Source organism: Penicillium psychrofluorescens, assembly GCF_964197705.1.
Source record: "Penicillium psychrofluorescens genome assembly, chromosome: 4".
NCBI lineage: Eukaryota > Fungi > Ascomycota > Eurotiomycetes > Eurotiales > Aspergillaceae > Penicillium > Penicillium psychrofluorescens.
In genome coordinates this window covers 4,105,113-4,126,143 of record NC_133442.1, presented here as the reverse complement: position 1 = coordinate 4,126,143, position 21,031 = coordinate 4,105,113, and the positions used below count along the sequence as shown (strand labels likewise).

The window sequence follows — 21,031 nt, the reverse complement described above, 5'->3', positions numbered from 1 at the left end:
GGTTGCTGTATCGCAGACGAACAACCGGGTTCAAGAATGCGACACCCAACGGGCGTGAGGAAATGTGGCGGGAACGGGGGTGACACCGGAAAAAGTGTCCAGAGGTAGATCGAGTATATAAACGAATGAGAATAGCGGACAGGAGTTAAAGCACACAGCCCATTGCGATCACTATGACCGATGGATTAGGGGGTGTTTTGGGTTGCGGCGGGAGTGCGTGATCGGGAGCTAGATGGCGTGATATCAAAAGACACCCCGGATTCCACTTGGGCGCAGGAGGATTAGCGCAGCAGGCGCAATCAGAACGACCCGGATAGAAGACAGGAAGGTCGATTGCAGAAGTGCCCCGAGAACCAGAAGAAGGGTGAGAAGGAAATATAGGGGGGTCGATGCAACGGCGGCAGGCGCAGACAGTTAAAGAGGAATTGACCAGATAATTTTCACCGCGAGGACGACCCGCGGAGGGCCCACCGAAGATCTCTCACTCAAGAGCCGATCCCTGAGAGGGAAAGGTAGTTCAGGTGTGGATCCGGTCTGGCCGCCTGGAGACGATGACGACGGGCCGTGGAGCAGAGTACCGGTGGTTTTCGTCTGAGAGTTCGTGTGTGACCCATCGGAGCGGTGCGGGAACAGTGGTCTCACACGGATACTGCTTCCTTCGCTCTCTGTCGCCCGCCTCGATCACTTTCTCTGCTGAAATCTCTTTTTTTCGCATCTGGTGGGCATCGAATTCAGCCTCGTGGACGCTGACTAAGGGTTGATGCCAAGTCCGGTCGGAGCCAATCGCAATCCTCCGCCCTCCACCGCCCCAGAATACGAGCCAATCGTGGGTCGCCCTGAACACGCCATCGGTGTGGCGGATGGTGACAGCAGAACCACGTTTGACATCGCTCGGTTTGGCGGTTGGCTCATTTGCCTCTGGTCCGGCGCTGCGAAGCCTTTGCCTCACAATGATGGTTGGGGGGCTTTCCGTGGAAACGGTCTTGGCAGGGGAGGAGTGGATGTGGTGCCGACTGAGTGAAGAATTGCTGCTCCCCAGCCAGCGTAGTCCAGCCAGGGTCGCCCGACGATCGGCATAGACCGTAGTCCCGGTACTCCGTACATAGTCTATCCTGGAACAGTTGCGCCCCGAACTCCAAAAAGGTTAGACCCTGAAGGCAAACCGGTGCGTCGTGCACAAGGGCCAAAAACGCCATCGAGATCCAAATCACGTCATCAAGCTAACTCGTGGCTACATCCCCACCCACGCCGTCCTCCCACGAGGCCTTTCTCTTTTCGATTTGTTTGATATTCGTGTTCCCGCAGCTTTCTGGCGTGATTTGAGCTTATATATTTAGCGGCGCTGTCCGCGCTTCATCCTGGATCTGGGCGTAAATTGCAGCATTTCCTTCCCTGGCCGATTGTGATGCTATCACCACAGACAGGTGCCCAGAATAGTAACAATAATGTCTCAGCGTATCCGGTCTCTGCTGGGCGCCAACTGTTGCTGCGGCGATGATGTCAACGCATCTTGGGGCTGTTTCATGTCTGGGGATGGGTTGGCCTGCCGGCGAACGTCATTTGGTCCTGCGCAATGACCCAAGGGCGCCGACGAGGCTCTGTTGCTGGCCGATCATCTGACCCGCCCCTTCTGATATGTCGAGCCGTTCTACAGGATCCTACATAGGAGGTCGGTGAGACGGACAATATAGGGTATCTGCAGAGGTGGCTGAACCGTTGCCGATTTGATAGCATCATCGTAGTTTGACGCAGAGGAAGCGGAAGAGCACATAGCATATAGTTCGAAAGCCCATGGGAAAATATATCACCAACTCGATAAACGGCAGATCTACATATCTGATAGATAGTCGAGTGGGTTGTAATATTGTATCGACCTGATCCCAACTGTAGAAGTACAACTCCAGCTACAACTGAAAACACTCCTCCGACACCACCAGCTCACCGGTAGACTCGTGCAAAAACCTCCCATACACAAGCCGCCCATACCCTGGCCTCTCCGATGCAGCCACGACAACATCATTGAACCGCGCCTGCTCAGGAATATCACTTGCAGTGACCACATTCTTCCCCGTTTGATCTCTAGCAGCCTTCTCTTCCAACTCGGCCACCTCTTCCATAAACCGAGCGATTAAGGCTCCCTCCCACATCCCTTCCTGGCACGTAGTACTCTGAAGCAATGAGATAGCTGCACGTCGTATATCTCTGTCGCGGCATTTAACAGAAATGATATACAAGGCTGGAATGATGCCGGACTCCAAGGTGAATGTTAATCCGGGGAGGAATGAGGATTGCATGTAGTTGGAGGGTGCCACCCCGTTGATGAACTTTTCTGAAAGGGAGACGATGCGTTTGAAAGTATCAGCAAAACGGTCGCAGTGTTGTTCGTATGTATCGCGAACGGTTAATATTAGGAAGTGCAGGTAGAAATGCTGGATCTCCAGCAAGAGAGTAGGCCGCGCATGTGAGTGTAACGGGTGTAGCGAAAGAGCCTGGAATGCAGATGACCACCGAGCCAGATTGGTGATTAGGTCGTCATGTTGCTCTTGCAGTGCTGGATGACAACATAAGTTCACTGTTCGTGTCCGCGAATGATGCAGACAATGCCGGACAGCAAAATCCATCTCGGAGAACTTATCTCCGATCTCCAACGCTGCTAGACGGAGTAACTCGCCTCGAAACCGAAAGACACAGTTTGCAAGAAGATCAAGAGACTGCTTTGCTTCGGCGACACTTGCGAATGCTTTCGGAATGCCCAACTTCTTGTCAGCAGGGAGGAGAGCAAGGACAGGTGTCCGCTCCCCGAACATGGTAGCCTCATAGTCCAGTCTAGCAAAGACTCGAGCAAGCTGTCCCAGAGGATCCTGCTCTGTCTGAGAACTTAATTCCAGACAGATACTTCCCTGCCGCGGATCCAGTCTCAAAAATTGCACATGAAGCCCTGACAAGATCCGCAGTCCCGTCCGAAGATGAGCAACGGCTGCCGGTCTGTTTCCCTGGAGCATTTCGAGGCAGATAAACAACAGACACGCGGCGAGCGCAATCACTCCACAGCTCTCGTTTGATGATCCTGCCAGTCGGCGTCGGAGGTGGTTCAATGACTTCACGTATTGTCTGATCGCGAAGGGGTTTGCAGGCTCAAGAGAATTGCTGCCTGTAGAGAAAGAAGGACACTGGCCTCTGGAGAACCGATGCATTGCACCCACGGCCACTGCTGCATGGAGAATACATGGCTCTCTATGGCTCAGCTGCAGAACGAGGTGCTCCCACACCGATGAGATGAAAACCCCCGGAATCTCGCGGGCAGACTGGCACCGGAAGAAGTCGAAACTGGTGCTTTCAGCCGCTGAAAGATCAAGTCCATAACTGCCGTTTATGCATCGTATCGTATCATTGTTGTTGCCGAGTCTTCGTGGCTGCAATAGTCTCTTCCCCTTGTACTTCTGAGCAGTCTCACGCGCAGCAACACTGGGTACTTCATAGCCGTCACAGGCCCGGCCGGTTGAGCAGCACCGCTGACAGACAGGCCTATCCTCGTCACATTTTACTCGCCGAATGCTGTATCAAAGTCAGAACCGTGCCAGATGGGCGGTTTATTCCACGTACCGACAAGTCCAGCAACCAGTTCGCCCTCTTCTTTTCTCTGGGTTTGCTGTCATGGTTAACCAAGGAGAACTCCACTCCCAGCAGCCAGCTTCACTCGTTCTTCAATGCTATCATGTTGCACCCTCGACTCTTTCTCGTCCATGAACGGAAGCAGTGCCTTGGCAAGACTGGGGGCCAACCGATATTCCAATCTTATTCGCCCGTTCGCTAACCAGCTCCTCTCAGCCAATCAAAGGTTTCTTGGTATAGCTTCATAAAAGATCACCTGGCCCAACTACTACAGAAGTAAGTATTGGTTTGCAAGCGAGTAGGATCAACGCAGGTGCTGAGCGATTTCAGCTTTACTCACGATATAAAGATGGTGTTCTATTTCCTTCAAGGAGGGATTTGTGGCCAAGTCTAAATCTAATCATTCCATTTCAAGACCCTTCCGAACAAAGTACAGCAATGACACCTATCCAAATGATCCACATCCACTACCGCGGCAAATTCCTCTCCCTCCTCGGGTCAGACGGCACCACACCGCTGTACACCGTCAAAGTATGCCGCGAAACACCCCAAATGGAACTCGTGCGGATGAACGGCAGCGCCGCAGCCCGAAGCACCAGCCCCCAGATGCCGGAACTATGCACTGCATCTTTCAAAAATCTAAGCCTAAACGTTGCCCTCAGCATAAGAGGTATACAAGTCCATCTCAAACGCCAGGGCACGTTCTCACGCGCCTATGTCTTCGAGAGCACTGCTTCCCCCGGCACGACGTTGCTCTGGGAAGCGGATGGTGCGCTGACAGGGGATTTCAAGTTGAGTGATCAGTTCACAGGCCGGGTTGTGGCGAGGTTTCGGAATAGGCTGTTTTCTACCTCTGAGGTTGGGTCGTTGGAGATAATAGGGGAGGTGGAGGAGGTGCTACAGGATGAGGTTGTGATTAGTTGTTTGGCGGTGCTGGTTATGGTGCAGAGCTTGAATTTGGCCACAATGGTTTTGGTTGGGGGGAGTCCATAGACCATTAGCAGGGATGGTTTTACGGCCGAGTATATATCGGAAACTACGCCTCTGAAGCGAAGAGTTCGGTAAATAACCATGCAACAATGCATTCAAATCAAAATCCACGAAACGTCTATTCAAGTTCATCACCAGTGTAGGCTGGAAAAATCAAATCCCATAATCATCGGCCCCGCGCCCGAAAACCAAGACCTTGTTCGAAAGTGCGTGGTCTCATCTTCGTTGTTCGACGCAGCCAAAGCTCTTTCTTCTCTTCATCATGGCAAATCCTCTCACCTGCCCAATCACTCACTCCCGCCATTCTCTCCGGTTCCGGTTCCCATGAAAACAAAAAAGCATGAAACATGATATAAAAAAAGGAGAAAGGACAAGCCATGGGCAAGAGAGAGAAAGATTACAGGAAATGGGGGAAAAATGGAAGGGGGAAAAACCGAGAAAAGTTAAGTCACCCCAATATGCCCTTGTCATCTTCCAGGTCTTCAAATGGAACGCCATCACAAAGCAAAGAGATAAGAGAGAAAAAAAAGCGTCAATCGAGGACTGAAGGCCGACTCCTCCCCTCTTCACATGGTATCGTATCATAAGCCGAATTCTTCTTTTTCATCAGTGGCCCAGCATCACGACCTCCCCGATTGAATGAATGAGGTTCCCCTTTACTGAGAGGCGCACTGCACCCGCTCAGCACCCGCAGGCATGTCCTCGTCATCTTCGTCCATGACCCCGGCAGCACCGTGGGCGCGGGCCTGGGAGCCTTCGCTGGTGTCGATGTTCTCGAGCTCGAAGTCCTCAACCATAGCATCGGCAGGAGGCTGGGGCTGCTGCTTGCGGGGAGGCAGAACCTGTTCCAGAAGTTCTAGGTTGCGCAGCTGGTCCTTCTCGGGGAACTTGACGTCGAACTTGATGTAGAGGTTGCCGTGGTCGTGGTGGCGGAACGAGGGCATACCCTGGCCGGCGATAACCTTGATCGCATCTGAAAGACATTAGTATCAACGGTGAAAAAGAATTGTGGGGGAGGGCACATACCAGGAACGATAACTTCGCCGGGTGCGATGTTCACGGTCAACCACCGCTCATCGAGGTGCTCAACGTGGATAGTACCGCCGCCCAGTGCGGTCAGCAGGTCAATCTCGGCCTGGTAGAAGAGGTCGTCGTTTTTGCGCTGGAATCGCGGGTGGGGCTTCTGCTCGATCTCGAAGACGACATCACCGGGCAGCGAACCGGGCATCTGATCACCCTCGCCGCGGAACTCGATCTTGTGGCCGTCACGCACACCCTTGTCGACATGGACGTGCAGCACCTTGCGCTCGACGGTGGTCTTCTTGCCGTTGCAGCGCTTGCAGCGGTCCTTGTCACGGATGTTCTCACCCTCGCCATTGCAGTCCGGGCAGACGGTCTGGAAGCGCTGGATCATGGGGCCCATCTGGCGCATCATCGTCTTCATACCGCTGCCATTGCAACCCGTGCACTCCTTGACCGCGCCCTCCTTTCCGCCGCGGCCGTCACAGCCCGGGCAGATGACGGACTTCTGCAACGCCAATTTCGACACCTTGCCTCGGTAGATGTCCTCCAGGTTGACCTTGTGCACGTGGTGGATCGTGCGGGCCTTCTTGGGGCCCTGCTCGCGCATTCCACCGCCGAACATGCCGCCAAAGGCACCGCCGCCGCCGAAGAACTGCGAGAAGAGGTCCTCGGCATTCATTCCTCCGGCACCGCCACCGTGCTCCAGGCCTTCCTCGCCATACTGGTCGTAGAGTTGACGCTTCTGCGGGTCGGACAGGGTCTCGTAGGCGTGCGACAGCTCCTTGAACTTCTCGGCGGCATCGGGGTTGTTGGTATTTTTATCTGACGGGCAGTTAGTTAGTGGGGGCAGGTCGGGTTGTCCGGCGGGGGGATGGGCACATACCCGGGTGAAACTTGAGAGCACCCTTCTTGTAAGCCGACTTCAGTTGGGCATCAGAGGCCGTGGCAGGGACCTTTTCGTGGTTAGTTAGTCTCATTATGCACCGCTGATTCTCATCAAACCTACCCCCAGGCAATCGTAAAACTTGGTTTCCTTGACCATTGTGAAGGGCGGATCAGGGAGATCGATATCACCGCAAGACAAAAGAGAGAATATCGGTCGGAATGATAGGAAATAGGATCGGGCTCGGAGGAAGAGGACGAGGTGGATAGAGATGCAGGGAGATGGGATGGACGATGGGCACAACAGGAGCAGCCCGAGCGGTCACTTTTTTTCTGCCAGGCACAAAGGTATGTATGGTCACGTAAGATTACCAGGCCAGGGCACTTTTCTCGCCTCTAGCAGTCTCGTAAGGAAGATAGGTTGAAAGACGGAAGTGTCAAAAGTGAGGAATGCGTGTTTTCAATGTTCTCTAATCCCGACTGTGTCAAAGAATAATAGCTTGCGTAGCACTATCAGTGTCCACGCCCGCTTACTTCTACGTGATTCCAGGACCTTCGATGGCTTTTTTTCTCCACGCTTCCATCGCTGACTCAGCCCTGCATGATGGCATGGTCTTCTCTCTTCACCTTGACGGTGGTTTCACCACTCAGTAACTACGGAACGACTAGCATGTCTCTCAATCCGAACGATGGACTAATCGCCACAGCAAACGGATCCGTCACCGCCTGACCAGACGTAGAATTTTCCCTTTCGCCTCCCCACCGCCACACGCACCAGCCACAGTCTCGTTCTTATCGATAAGCCCGATCCACTCACGATGGAGGGGCCCGGAACTGACCGATGAAGACTCACTTCAACCTCAATTGCACTTTGGCCACTTCTCCAGTCACCATGGATCAAGACCCGGGTTTCATTGCTGCCGTCGAGGAAGCTAAGAAAGGTGCGGCCGAGGGCGGCGTCCCCATCGGCGCCGCGCTGGTTTCCAAGGATGGAAAGATCCTCGGCCGCGGACATAACATGCGCGTGCAGAAGGGCAGCGCCATTCTTCATGTTTGCGCTACCACTCAATTGGGAAATTCATGGCTAATTGTTTCCTGTCCAGGCTGAGATGTCCGCGCTGGAGCAGTCGGGCCGCCTGCCGGCTTCGGCCTACGAGGGCGCCACCATGTACACCACCCTCTCGCCGTGCGATATGTGCACGGGTGCCTGCGTGCTTTACAAGGTGAAGCGCGTGGTCGTTGGCGAGAACCAGAACTTCCAGGGTGGGGAGGAGCTGCTGCTGAACCGCGGCAAGGAGCTGGTTGTGCTGGATAACGCCGAGTGCAAGGAGCTGATGGCCACGTTTATCAAGGAGAAGCCGGAGCTGTGGTACGTTCACTGTTTTCTGGGCAGGAGCTGCCATCCATACTGATATTCATTCCCTGCAGGAACGAGGACATTGCCGTCTAATCTCGTCAAGAATTCGTATATAATCCATCAGATATCCCCAAACTTTTTTTTTTAAAAAATCCACGTATTTCGGATATGACCTTTCTGTTCTGCTGCTTCCCCTCTCTATGGACCGGGCTAAGATGCCGTCAATCGATGGATCTCTTCAAAGAAGAACTTCAAGTTCTCCGGGTCGACGAAGGGAGTGACGCCTAAAACGATCAGTCAGCACAAAGAGTCTTTGCAAACATAAGAGAAAACGCACCGTGACCAAGATTGGCAATCCATCCTTGCTTGCCCTGTTTGAATCCCTTGACCATGTGCTCGACCGTTGGCGTAATAGCCGCACGGCCTCCGTAAAGCATTCCCGGATCCGCATTGCCCTGGATAGTCACCCGGCCATTGGCAATACGCATGGCCTCCGCAGGGTCATGAAGCCAGTCCAGACCAACGACATTGTATCCCGAATCGCAGAGGTCATCGAGCGCGTACCAAGCACCCTTGGCAAAGACAGTCATAGGCACGGGCTCCAGTCCCATCTCATTGAGCCGCTTCGGCAGATTCGCAGAGATATGACGCAAGTAAGGGAGCGAGAACGAGCCGAACGAGCTCGGCGACAGCTCACCGGCCCACGAGTCAAAGACCTGCACGAGCTGCGCGCCCGCTGCAACCTGGAGCGCCAGGTACTCGACACAGACCTCGGCGATCTTCTGCAACAGCGCCTGCGACTCCGTAGGATACTTGTAGACCCATTTCTTTGACTCCACGAAGAGCTTGCTCCCGCCCCCTTCCACCATGTAGCACAGCAGCGTCCAGGGTGCGCCGCAGAAGCCGATGAGGGGCACACGGCCCTGCAGCTTGTACCGAGTGAGCGTGATCGCCTTGTAGACATAGTCCAGCTCAGCCTTGACGTCGACCTTCTTCGCCATCACTCTCTCGTACTGGCCGTCCGTCGGCGACTGCAGCGGCTCCGGAAAGTGCGGGCCCTTCTTGTCGACCATTTCCACCGTCATGCCCATCGCCTGCGGGATGACTAGGATGTCGGAGAAGATAATTGCGGCATCGATGAGCCCCGCGTAGCGATCAATGGGCTGGAGGGTTAGGGTCGAGGCGATTTCCGGCGAGCGGCAGCATTCGAAGAAATCCCGGCCGCCCTTCGCTTCGTGGTACTCGGGGAGGTAGCGGCCCGCTAGTGGAGGGGAGATGATCAGTTCAGTAATCTTTACTGTGAAGTGTCCTCTACGACCCGACACGAAGGGAAAGACAAGAGCACTCACCCTGTCTCATCACCCATATCGGCGGCCGTTCCACCTTCTCGCCTGCGATCGCCAGTCAGTCGGGACGGGACCCCAATAAATGATGAGAGCCTAGTTACCTCGTGCGGCCCGTAGCAGCAAGTCGTTCTTTAGCGGCTCGAATTGTTGCTGCATTGTGGTGTGGCCAGGTATGGTGTGCAGCCGCGGGTTGAAGGCGGGTGGGATGGAGTGAGTGCGATGGAGGTGGGGGAACCGCGGCCCGCGATGGAGCCGTGGCAGAGCACTTATACGTACCATGTAAGTCCTTAAATGTTTTATTTACTATTAATGTACAAGTATTGATTCAAAGGCTATGCGCAGGGAAATCATCCATTATTCGTCCCAAGATCGCTTGCGCAGGTTGCCCAGGCTATACAGCGAACCGGCCAGTGCTTTCTTCTGCTTGTCATCCAGCGCCTCTCCCAGCCCAGTAGTACCCTGCGAGGCGATGTGACCGGCCAGAGGATCAGGAGACGGATTCCAATGCAAGCCATCCACCTGGTTCTCGGCCTGGAGGCATTCAAGAAGCATCTGCGGCGACTCGACGCTCGGCTTCCACGTATCAGTAGAATTCTGCTGGTGCACAGTATCAACGGAGACGGCAATCGCATTGCGCGACTCAATGGCGACTAGATCCAACACATTCCCAGAAAGCTGGATGGGAAGCTGCTGCTTCAATGTGCTATCTTTTTCGAGCGTGAAGCAAAGAAGTTGCGACGATCTGCTCGCCAAGTCAGAAAAGTTCATCAAAAAATAGAGAGCTCGCACGTACCCTTCAAGTGCCACCAGAATAGCCCGTAGCGGGTCATCCATGCCTGCTACCTGTGCAAACGAAACTTCCCAGATTCCACGCACAATGACTTCCGTGGCCTCCGACGAGTCAAGTAACGGGATCTTTTGCAGCATCCGTCCCTCAGTCCATTCCCACAACATAATATAGTTGTCCCCGCCACCTGAGACGAGAAGCTCTGGGGCCCACGAGGGAACGCAGAGCTTGCTGATAAAGGCCGTGTGGCCCAGGCAATACTGCTCAATGACGTGTGCTTGCGGAACACCGCGTGACACGCGGATATGTTCATCACGATCCGCAGTCAGGATATAACTCCGCGAGGGGTTTGTCGGGGAAGGAACACAGATCAAATCCGTCAACAAGGAGACATGGCCCAAGATGACCTGGTGTTCGAAGGCGAGAGCAGTCTTCTCTTCCGCTTTCTTTGCTTTCAGCTCGGCCTGGCGCATCTGTTGCTCCAAGGATTCCAGATTGCGCTTCGTGTGCACAGTGAGCGATGTTGCCGCCGGCTTGTATGGTTTTGCCTCGCTTTGCATCTCCGCCACATAATCCGTGCTGGGGATCAGCGGAAGAGAGTAAGCATCCCCGAACTTGTCAGCGCAAATGATGGTCTTGCCATCTGGAGTCAAAGCCAATGCGCTGGGTCGCTTGGCCATTGTCCTGTGAATATATGAGGAAGTGTCCAATTGTGAGGGAGAACCCGACCTACCGCGAACTCAATTGCCGCAGTGTCCCATCTTCGTTCAGCTGCAGGACACGGATACTTTTGTCCTCCGCAGTGACAGCCACTACGTGCTTTCCGTCGGGAGAGACCTTCAAAATGGGAATGGTGGACCAGGTAGGCTTGTCCAATTTCTCCTCGGCGGACAGTTTTCTCCTTTTTTCAGGCGGCGCCTGTTCTTCTGTAACAGAGGCCCCCGCGCTTTCCAAGCTTGCCGAGTCTACATTCTGAGGCCACACGTCGAGGCGCTGGCCAGTGGGCGCAGCGTAGGAGTAGATCCGTTGGCCGGCCGAGCCAATGAGAAGATCTGTGGGTTGTCTTTGGACAGACTGCAAGCAGTGCAAAGGGTGCTGAAACTGGGCCATGGCGAGGTCCTACTTCCAGCAATTCCTGACTCTGTCGCCAGTGAGTCTTGTAGATGGCCACGTGACCCACTAGCGAGCCACACCGAAAAATGCCAAAATTCACCCGCGCTTTTCCGCCTTTTCTCAACCACCACACACAAACCCATACAACTTACAATTTATTCCCTTGCCCTTAAACATCCTATCTTCACTGAAAAATCAAGAAGACATGGGGGGCAAGTCAGCTACCAAGGCCGCTTACTTCGATAAGCTCAAGGCCCTTCTCAATGAGTACCGCACGGTCTTCATTGTCGGTGTCGACAATGTCAGCTCGCAGCAGATGCACGAGATCCGTATTTCCCTTCGTGGAGAGGGTGTTGTCCTGATGGGCAAGAACACCATGGTACGTGTGCCGTGGCGCACTTTCTGCTTATCGATCGCTAATTTTTTTTTTTTCCGGTCAATAGGTTCGCCGTGCTCTCAAGGGCTTCGTCGCCGAGAACCCCGAGTATGAGCGTCTGCTGCCTTTCGTCCGGGGCAACGTTGGTTTCATTTTCACCAACGGTGACCTGAAGGAGGTCAAGACCAAGATCCTGGCCAACCGTGTCGCCGCCCCCGCTCGTGCCGGTGCCTTCGCTCCCGCCGACGTCTGGATTCCTGCCGGTAACACTGGTATGGAGCCCGGCAAGACCTCTTTCTTCCAGGCCCTCGGTGTCCCCACCAAGATTGCTCGTGGTACCATTGAAATCGTGTCGGACCTGAAGCTCATCGAGGCCGGTCTCAAGGTCGGTCCCTCCGAGGCCACCCTGCTGAACATCCTGAACATCTCGCCCTTCACCTACGGCATGTCCATCGCCCAGGTGTACGACAATGGCCAGACTTTCGGCGCCGATGTTCTCGACATCGACGACGAGCAGCTGCTCAAGTCCTTCAGCCAGGCCATCAGCACCGTCACCGCCATCTCCCTGGCGACCGGCTACCCCACCGTCCCGGCCACCATGCACTCGGTCATCAACGCCTACAAGAAGGTTCTTGCCGTTGCCATCGAGACCGAGATCAGCTGGCCCGAGATTGAGGATCTCAAGGACCGCATCGCCAACCCCGATGCGTACGCCTCTGCTGCTCCCGCTGCCGCTGCTGGCTCCGGTGGTGGCGATGCCCCCGCCGCTGCCGCTCCGGCTGAGGAGGAGGAGGAGTCCGACGAGGACATGGGCTTCGGTCTGTTTGACTAAACGCCTCGCCTCGCGTGACGAACCTCGAATGCCGTGTATTAGATTTTGTCTGACCCCGCCTGAAAATGGCAGAGGAATGAAAATACGACTATTTATGGCAATGCTTGTTGTCTTGTTGGTTTTACAGTAGACTCGTATGATGGACCGTAGCTACGCTCCGTTATCTTGTCACTGCATCAATGGTGAGTCTTTTGATTCTGTTCTTTGTCTTCTTCCCGTCTGCCCAAGCAACACTTCCCTCCCCGGCGAATGATTAAAAATTTTTAACCCCGAGCAATGGCTCTCCGGAGTCGCGCTGAAGATTAAAAACGCAACAACAACACTCTAATTTTTTGATGACGCCTTGCCTTTTCACACCATGATTTTTTTCTGGTTCTTGATGCCTGGTTTGCAAGCAATTGCTAACTATTTCTCAGCAGGTAATTCTACAGATAGTTCATGACCGATGTAGACTCGTTCATTGATATGCCCGTAGAGACTTTGAAGATGGATCGCATGAGATTAGATAAAAATGAAGATGTTCTCAATCAACCAAGCTCACCGGCCTTCGAAATGCGGAGGCGACGTCTTTTGTTGACCACCATGCATGGGACTGCCTACCATACTAGAACTACCTAACTGCCCATCTACACGCGGCTGGTAACAAGTCAACGACCAAGTTCAAGCCAAGTGCTCCGTAATATGGAGGCATCATTAAAGCATCCATCTATCATGAAGCATGAAGCAGTTTTCTTGCCCTAATATGAAGGCACCCGCAAGGACCAGAATTAAATGCATGCAGATCTAGGGAAAGTACTAAGCCACTGGCTTTAATAGGGGTTTATGTTCGGCGGAGATGCTTTTTGCTGCACCTAGTGGTTGATGCCCCCACACCAAGCAGTTCGTGGCCAGGTATGAAAATATAGCTAGTAGTTGGGTATAGTCCAACCAGGGAAAGAAGTAGCATTCAAATCTATTAACTACAACACAGCTGAAGAAGCAGGATTTAAGTTACTCTTCAGCACCCCTCCCAAATCTACCACCAAAGCCTCCCAAATCCCGACGGAAGAACTTTCCAATGTTCTTGAGGTTCTCGTTGAGGGTAGCGGTGCTTTCAGATGGGGTGTGTACATGCGAGGGCGGCTGGGCAGGGGCTGTCGGGCCCGGAGACGACGCTGCCGAAGTGCCGGTAAGAGCTGAGGCAGACGTAGAGGATGTGCCGGCAGCGGCGGAAGAACTCAGGGGGTTTCCAAAGCGGTCTACGCCATCCTTTGCAGCGGAGATAATGGCAGAACCGAGCATGGTGGGATCAAACCGGGTAGGCATAGACGCAGCGGCGCTGAGACCCTGGGATACTGATCCCGTGGTAGTCGCCGGGGTGCTTTGGAAGGCTGTGAGGATCGGATTGCTTTGCTGCAAGTTCGAGGCGTAGCGGTCTGATGCGCGGTGGAGCTGGAATAGCTCGACGAGGTGGTTTTGCTCTTGGCGGTTGCGGATGCCTTTGATGTCGAGGATCTTGCGGAAGTTGTTATTGTTGCGGTCCGCGATGTGGACCAGGTAGGCTTGTACGAGGGCCTCTGGCGGTGAGGGTTGGACCTGGAGGGTCTTGAGGAGGGCTTCAATTTTGAAGAAGCTGTTGTTCACGCGTTTGACGAATCCTGCTGGAGCTGGAGCGGGAAGAAGGGATGAAAGGCCACTTTTGAGGGTGTAGGAGTCGAGCAGCATCTGAAGGTGCGTGAGCAGTTGTGAGAAGTAGTGATGTGGAAAGGAAGTTACCTGTTCTGCGCCCGTTTCTGAGACAGGCTTGCACTGGAAGATATTGCTAATGAACAAGCTCGAGATGAGCTCAACCAGATGGTCGGCGAAAGCCCTCGCATACTGCTGCTTGTGCAACAGCTGTGTGATCTCCGACGCCCTCGTCTTCGTCCGTGAAAGAAGCTCGCCCACATAGGAGCTCTGGTCACTGACAGCCTCCATTCTGCTCCATGGCGTATTGCGCATTTCCCGCCAGCAAGACTCCAGGTCAACCTCCACCTGCCGTACAAGGCCTCGAACAGCAGCCGAGGCGATCCCCATGAAGGAGTCGGCCTGACTCTGTAGATCCACGCTCTGCTTGATGGTATCATCGAGTCTCCCCTTGATTTTCTCTTCTAATTGAGTGCATGTCGTGTAGCAGTAGTCGGCGGTGTTGAGAACCGAGATAAGGTCCTCCTCTGATGGTGTTTTTGATGGTGTATGAGCTGAGGGCCGCTCGCTTATATAGTTGAGAAGGACCTGCTGTGCGTACTGATCCAGATACTTGGCGAACACCTTTGCCAGCTCCGCTAGACTGTTTCCTGTCGAGAGCTTGGCACATTGCTGCAAGGAGTGCCTGTAGAATGCGAAAAGTTCGGTGGACGATGGGACCACCGTGTGCGAGTCAAACTCTTCATCGATGGGTCTCAGGGGCTGCTGTCGGTACTTGGGCAGCAGTGCAGCCAGCTGCTTGTCCTGAGCCTCGACCCAGACACTGAGATACGGCTCGAAGGCTTCAGAGATGGATTGACTGAACACGGGAGCCTCGTTTGAGGCGAAGGTGTCGGTGGATTGTCGCGTCGGAGGGGCAAAGCGACGTTCAAGTGAATGCTCGAAGTCTAGTGTTTCCTGCAGACACGAGAGCAGAAGATTGACATCAATGGTTTGGCCGCTGCGCACAGACCGGGAGAGGATGCCCTTGTAATCGTCGCGCGTGCCTTCACAGAAGACATTGGCCAGAATCTCATTGACCCGCCAGGAGGTTGGAAAGATGGCCGCATTCTCCTCGTCATAGATCTTCAATATGCGCCGAAACCACGCGTATCTGCGGGAGATGTTGTCCAAGGAGCCTGCCTCTTCATTATTCCGGAAGACTTGCCGGTACTCGCGTAGCTGGGTGTTGCAGTACCAGGTGACCAACCGAGACCGGGCATACTCGCCCAGAGCGTCCACGACCAGACACGCCTCCGACAGGATCCCCCGTTTTTGAGTCACTTCGCTCTTGGAAAAAGCCATCTCAAAGTCCTCGCAGACTTGCTCCAGCAGTTGCCGTTGTATGTCCGCCACATTCTTGCTCAGGATGGCAATCTGATCAATGGATCGGTATGATTTGAAATGCGCCATCAGCTGGATGACCGCCTGAAGCAGCTGCGCACACTCGCGGTACTGGCGTGTCCGGCTGAGAGCCTGCAGCTGATCGTACGCGGTCGTCAACATCTGCAGCCGCTTCAGCGCCGTCATGGACAGGGTGAGGTTCTGCTTCGCATTGTCCAATTGCTTGATGTCGGCGGTCATTTCCGTAATGGACTGCTCCGTTTTGGACGCGCGCTCGCGCACTTCGTCTATCTTCTTGAACAGCTCGGATAGGTCCGCCTTGGCTGTCTGGATGCGCTCCACGCTCTCCGCGTTGGAGGTGACCTGAGTCTCCACGAGTGTGCCGATGTCATCGTCCAATTCATTTTCGTATGTGTAAAGGGCGCTGGAGATCTGAGAGACGGACGATAGAGAGGAAGGATGGGCGAAGATGGCGTTGAGATGGTCGATCGGGTCGTAGTCCACTGCGGGAGGGAGGTTAGCAAACTGCACGCGCAACAGGGGGCGCGGGCTCAAACCTGCGTCCAGGGCATCGAGACTGGGCTCCGCGTCGGGCAGCATATGGCCGGTGTTTGCAGGAGTCGCAATCATCCCATTAGCGACGACGCATTATCCGCTCGTTCAGGTCGGGACGGAGAAGGCGGAGCGAGGCTCCCGGAGACTGGGTGTCGCCAGCTTGGCATTAACGAACTATTTGTTAGGGCGAATTGATCCCAGCTCACTATGACAACCCATCAACAACCGGATGGTACATTTTCATATTTTACAATCAAATACCAATGACGATATTAGCCGTTCCCTATAGCTTTGCCTCTGGGTTCTACGCAGATTACTCTCGGGCGCTGAGCAAAAGCCTAGGAGGCCAGCCAGTCAGTGGTCAAATCAAGCTAGTGCAAGAACACTACGACCTCATTGCGAACAACGTGCTAGTAGATCGATCGTTGAAGCAATCGGACGTGAGAATTACGATAATGAAAGGTTAGTTCTTACTATCAGGGAGACTTTCTCTAAGGAGGTCGTGGCGTTCAGCTCGTTAATTGCTGTTACAACAAGCCAGGACGGGGCCAACGATGAATAGATAGGCAGTCTGGGATGTCCTTGATTCCACTTTTTGCTACCTTCCCTTTCCTAATAATAGTAAATGAAATGGTATTCAGCTGTGCCACTTTTATTTGAACCAGGGACAAATTGGGCTGGCCGAATCGTGAGAATTATCTCTGTACCGCGGATTCTTTGCTGGATTTTCACTACACCAGTATAGGTTGAGCGAGCCACAAATACGACTCTCGAGCAATACTACCTCAAAACATACCTAGGCATACGACGTACCGTCAATCCCAAGGTTGACATGGGCGGTTCCAACCTATATACTTTTAGTGCAGGCTTCATAAAGCTCCTCTCATCTTTGCTCCGTAACGACGAGGATTTACTTCGTCCTGAGACAACCGACCTCATGTTCGGTTACAGTCTGCCTAACACAGAGACGCTTCGACATTTCCGGACTAATCCCGAACATCTCAAAGATAACTTCGGTAACTTGGCTCCCGTCGGTATGGAAGTAGACCAATGTCTCACCGGGATGGTGAACCAAAAAGATTGGCTTGGAGGTAGAAAAGCTGGCAGCATTACCTTGCAAAGCGGCACGTGCTGTTATTGGGTACTTTCTTTTGCGTTGCCTTCTCAACTGATCTGTGCTAATACTTGATAGTGGATTGACCGGGAAGCTGACTTGTGTGGATTTTATGGCTCTCAGATTAAGATTGTCTACGACCAAAGTGTGACAGCGGGATTTGTTCGTGAGTTCGAGAGGACGCTTTATGATGTATCTGAGCCGGCTGCAATTGATTGCTAGAAAGCTTGGTGGGAGCTCTCATGACACGAAAGGCGTCAGTGGGGGCTGTGTGTGGATGCCCGGGGGCCGTGTGCCGATGTCAAGGGGCCGCGCGTTTCTAGCCAAACGAGACCATCCAATGATGACACCCCTGAGAGGGTCAATGCACCGGTTGCGCGAGCAAGGCCGACTCTCACTCGCATCTGAACACAGTGAATGGGACTTTACGACCGACCAGGCTGCGCTCGGGCCCTCTAGATAGGGATCAGCGGAGCTCACGAGCCGCTGCGTGGAGGATTTTGATGTTGAGCCTCATCCTCGCGCCCAAGTCGGAGCCACAAGAAGCGTGTATGACAAACTGTGTTGGGGAGAGAAGAGTCAATATGAAAGAAATATATGAAACTGTTGTTGGGAAATGAATAATTATTATGATAGAAGAATCATGGATCTATAGATGATCGATTGGCGATCAAGCGTGGTTAAGATTCATTATTGAGTTACCCTCTTAACCCACTAATTTCCCCCTGGCAGAGTTGAAGGCACCTGGGTAGGTGTGCTCATCTCTGGAACTCCTTTTGGCTCTGTAGCTGGCTCTGTAGCTGGCTCTGCTTTTGGCTCTACAAATGGCTGTAGAACTGGCTGTGGGACCGGCTGCGCAGTGGCATACTGAGATGCAACCTGGCGTTGCTCCGGGGGGAATATTCCCTGTGCTGGGCCATCATGCGGCTTACAGGCCACCTGCTTGCCGCAGCCGGTGCAGTAGTGATTTGTGTTTGCGCACCAGCCGCACAAGCTGGGAATGCAGACGCCAATAATGCCACAGAAGACACAGCAGAGCGCAGAGGCCGTACTAGTAATCACCTAAGTGTCAGGTAATGCAAGAAGAAAAGAATAATAGGAAAGGGGACTTACCATGTTTCCGATGAGTCTTCTTTTGTGACCCTTGTTTGTGTTCTTGTGCGGCAGTGAGGACAGTCAATCCACGCAGGCGTTTCCTCAAGCCCCGTGAGAGGCGTTACCTGGAGTGGTTGAGTGTAGGTCATCGTCGGGGGCCTGGTTGTAAGATGGTCAACTTTCAGAAAGTTTCTCGCTTAGGTGCTATGCTAGACGTACACATTCGACTTCATCTGCTCCGTGGGCTGGGCTTGATTGGCATTTGGTAAAGCGGCCGGGGACAGTTGCTGGGGACCCGTGTAGGGGGGCGGTCTATCGTTTTCGTGTGCATTGGACGTCGTCGTAACTGGCTGGATTACCTCTGGAGCAGAGGATGTAATCTCAGGGTTTTCCACTGTGGAGGCCATGGTTGCTCTTGCTTGATGTTCTCTGTTCCTTGACTGCCTGGTTTAATATGTGGCTGTTCAGAGGGCAGGGAATTAAAAAGAGCAAGGCTGAGTGCTCTCGGTACATCTCTGCTTTATATGTCTGTACGGCCCCTCATTTTTGGGGGCACATTTTGGCTAGTCACTCGAGTGAATGCGCCAGACCTATCCTATGAAGTGATCGACACACATCTTTTACCGACATAGCCACAGCCCGCACATCCCTGTCTGTACTTAGGCACTAGTGGATCGCGATACTACTATTTATAGTGGTCTTGCAGGTCTGTTGGCATCGAGTATCTAGATGTGGTCCTCTTGTATTCAAAATCTCGTACATGTGAAAGGAGCACTTCAGTGGATTTGTAGGCTCCAGGAATTCAACGACGAGATTGAACATGCGTTCCTGAAGTACATTTGAATCCCAAACGCTAGGGGCAAATGCAGTGCCCACAAAGGCTTTTTACTCGGATTAAGACTTTTCAGTCTTTCATAGCGCTCGCGGTTTAGCTGTTTTCATTCTGAACGAGCATGTTTCTGATAAAGACATATGTTGTTACTTGAGTAATCTCAAAAGTTCACCTAAGTCAAGGCATCCAATGGCAGACTTTTGAGTGTGCCGACTGCCGCTTCCCCTCATTCATCAAGCGCACGGGACGGACGCGTCGTACATCCCGAATTGATTTATTGCCGGATCAAGGTCAATAGGTAACGGCATTGAACCGCCAGTCCCTAAGACATGCATACTGTGCCGTATGTAAAATCAGCTGGTCTCATAATCTTGGCAGTGATGTACCCGGCCAATCGAACTCTCCATGTCTTTCAGTGGGTGTAGCGCATCTCTTCTCCCCGTAGCATGATTATGTGTACCTGTTCTCAACCCCACATCTACATCTCACATGGACTTTGACTTCTCTTCCGTGCCTCTTGATCCTACCATCCTTCACAATGCCACCGATCACTTCTGACAAGGACCTCCCCAAGTTGCTCGACTCATCCACAAAGCAAGTTAAATGGGTAAAGAAGTTGATCCTCAAGCATCTGGGCAGTGCTGTCCAGCGTATCGACAGGCCTCCTATGCAGGGAATGTACAGCCGGACCTTAATATTGGCGTTGGCAGACGGCCGGGAGGTGGTGCAACAGTTTCGCACTGAGCCACTCGACCTAGACGCTTTCAAGATTGCAAAGAAAGCCTTGGGCGCTGTCGTGCCTGACGCCATGGCTTTAGAAGATGAGGACCTTCTCAACGAAGGAGTTTGGGCTTATTCCTTTACGCGTCTGTATGGCAAGCTGTGGGTTCATGGAATTGCCGGCAAGGGTGCAAAGGGCCGAATTGCTATCAATAAATCGCTTGGTCGCGTTATGTCCAAGGGCTGCCTCGCTAACAATAGCGATGGGGCTATCAATGACCGTGTCCGTTCCCACATCGAGGCCCTCTTAGCATCGCCGCTAGAGGAAATCAATCCATACCGGCATCAGCTTCAAGGTTTCCTTGATAATCTAGAACAGCTGAAAAAGCTACCACTGTGGGTAGCTCACTATGACCTAAATGAAGTAAACGTCCTGATCGATGAGGATTGCAACATTACTGGCTTGATCGATTGGGAGCTCTCCACCCCTCTTCCATTCGGAGTCAGCTTCGGCCGCATTCACACCTATGCTGGCGAATATACGGGCGGAGAATTTGGGTGCCTAATGAATTTGAGGATGCAGAACGAGCTTTCTGGAACGAGCTGTTTGATGGAATGCCGGTAGAAACCCGCGACACATTGAAAACCCAAATTGACCTTATCCAGGATGCCGTTATCCTTGGAACCCTTTTGGATTGCCTGTCTTTTGAGCAAGGGAAGGTCATTGTTGGTTCGGTTTCTAAGAAGGCTCTTCCGAAGCTTCTTACTTATCGAATCCCTTTTGTTAGAGGGAACGAGCCCCCGTACAGAGATTAGAGCTAAGGAAGCTATGCCTCGAGATTTATCATATCGAAACTCACTTGAAGGGGGAAAAGACATTTAATTGATTGACATGACTTTAGTATCGAGTCATTCTGTTACTTCGGTCTAATAGCTACTCAGACTCATTGAACTACAAGGCAGAACCAGTCTCTTGTGAAACATGCGGTTAGGTGTCGAGGCATCGGCGGTTTCTCTCGGAAGCGTAACGACAAGAACGACGCGTGGGACACAGGGGCCCAGGATGGAATGGGCGAGCGCGGTCATGTCGCCTTCGCCATCCTCAGTGCCCAGCTTGAGGATGGTGGAGGGAGAATGGGTGAAAAAACGGCGTCCAACGGTTGGAACGGTCGGCCCCGAGAACAGAGGGAGGCTGGGGAGAAAGGCCCAGTCCTCCTGAGGAAGCTGCTCTGGCTGCTGAGAGCTCTCGTCGTGTAGTGTCATGGTGAGCGGCGATGCGTGGAGAGCAGTCCAGGGTATCGGGCGATATTGAGGGGTTACTTAGTTAAGTATCCTGGATTTAACTGCAT

At 53.2% G+C, this 21,031-nt stretch overlaps 8 protein-coding genes across 8 annotated transcripts; 3 read left to right on the top strand and 5 right to left on the bottom strand.

The window, feature by feature from the left end:
- Positions 1–1,904: 1,904 nt before the first annotated feature.
- Positions 1,905–3,002, bottom strand: PFLUO_LOCUS7214 (uncharacterized protein; the record flags this gene model as incomplete). Its single annotated transcript, XM_073784834.1, has 1 exon — positions 1,905–3,002. One exon carries the CDS (start codon positions 3,000–3,002, stop codon positions 1,905–1,907), a length of 1,098 nt encoding a protein of 365 aa, XP_073641249.1.
- Positions 3,003–4,065: 1,063 nt separating this feature from the next.
- On the top strand, positions 4,066–4,605 carry PFLUO_LOCUS7213 (uncharacterized protein; the record flags this gene model as incomplete). Its single annotated transcript, XM_073784832.1, has 1 exon — positions 4,066–4,605. One exon carries the CDS (start codon positions 4,066–4,068, stop codon positions 4,603–4,605), a length of 540 nt encoding a protein of 179 aa, XP_073641248.1.
- Positions 4,606–5,258: 653 nt separating this feature from the next.
- Positions 5,259–6,667, bottom strand: PFLUO_LOCUS7212 (Type I HSP40 co-chaperone; the record flags this gene model as incomplete). The annotated part of the gene is made up of 4 exons (XM_073784831.1): positions 5,259–5,575; positions 5,629–6,447; positions 6,509–6,578; positions 6,632–6,667. The coding sequence occupies 4 exons, from the start codon at positions 6,665–6,667 to the stop codon at positions 5,259–5,261; spliced, it is 1,242 nt and encodes a 413-aa protein (XP_073641247.1).
- Positions 6,668–7,399: 732 nt separating this feature from the next.
- PFLUO_LOCUS7211 (cytosine deaminase) lies at positions 7,400–7,957 on the top strand (the record flags this gene model as incomplete). Its single annotated transcript, XM_073784830.1, has 3 exons — positions 7,400–7,558; positions 7,611–7,876; positions 7,936–7,957. The coding sequence occupies 3 exons, from the start codon at positions 7,400–7,402 to the stop codon at positions 7,955–7,957; spliced, it is 447 nt and encodes a 148-aa protein (XP_073641246.1).
- A 117-nt stretch (positions 7,958–8,074) lies between these two features.
- PFLUO_LOCUS7210 (Uroporphyrinogen decarboxylase in heme biosynthesis) lies at positions 8,075–9,230 on the bottom strand (the record flags this gene model as incomplete). The annotated part of the gene is made up of 3 exons (XM_073784829.1): positions 8,075–8,148; positions 8,202–9,125; positions 9,227–9,230. 3 exons carry the CDS (start codon positions 9,228–9,230, stop codon positions 8,075–8,077), a joined length of 1,002 nt encoding a protein of 333 aa, XP_073641245.1.
- A 334-nt stretch (positions 9,231–9,564) lies between these two features.
- On the bottom strand, positions 9,565–11,107 carry PFLUO_LOCUS7209 (tRNA (guanine-N(7)-)-methyltransferase non-catalytic subunit trm82; the record flags this gene model as incomplete). The annotated part of the gene is made up of 3 exons (XM_073784828.1): positions 9,565–9,952; positions 10,004–10,681; positions 10,731–11,107. The coding sequence occupies 3 exons, from the start codon at positions 11,105–11,107 to the stop codon at positions 9,565–9,567; spliced, it is 1,443 nt and encodes a 480-aa protein (XP_073641244.1).
- Positions 11,108–11,315: 208 nt separating this feature from the next.
- PFLUO_LOCUS7208 (ribosomal protein P0 (A0) (L10E)) lies at positions 11,316–12,318 on the top strand (the record flags this gene model as incomplete). The annotated part of the gene is made up of 2 exons (XM_073784827.1): positions 11,316–11,489; positions 11,554–12,318. 2 exons carry the CDS (start codon positions 11,316–11,318, stop codon positions 12,316–12,318), a joined length of 939 nt encoding a protein of 312 aa, XP_073641243.1.
- Positions 12,319–13,308: 990 nt separating this feature from the next.
- PFLUO_LOCUS7207 (Vacuolar protein sorting-associated protein 53) lies at positions 13,309–15,966 on the bottom strand (the record flags this gene model as incomplete). Its single annotated transcript, XM_073784826.1, has 2 exons — positions 13,309–14,022; positions 14,074–15,966. 2 exons carry the CDS (start codon positions 15,964–15,966, stop codon positions 13,309–13,311), a joined length of 2,607 nt encoding a protein of 868 aa, XP_073641242.1.
- Positions 15,967–21,031: the final 5,065 nt, after the last annotated feature.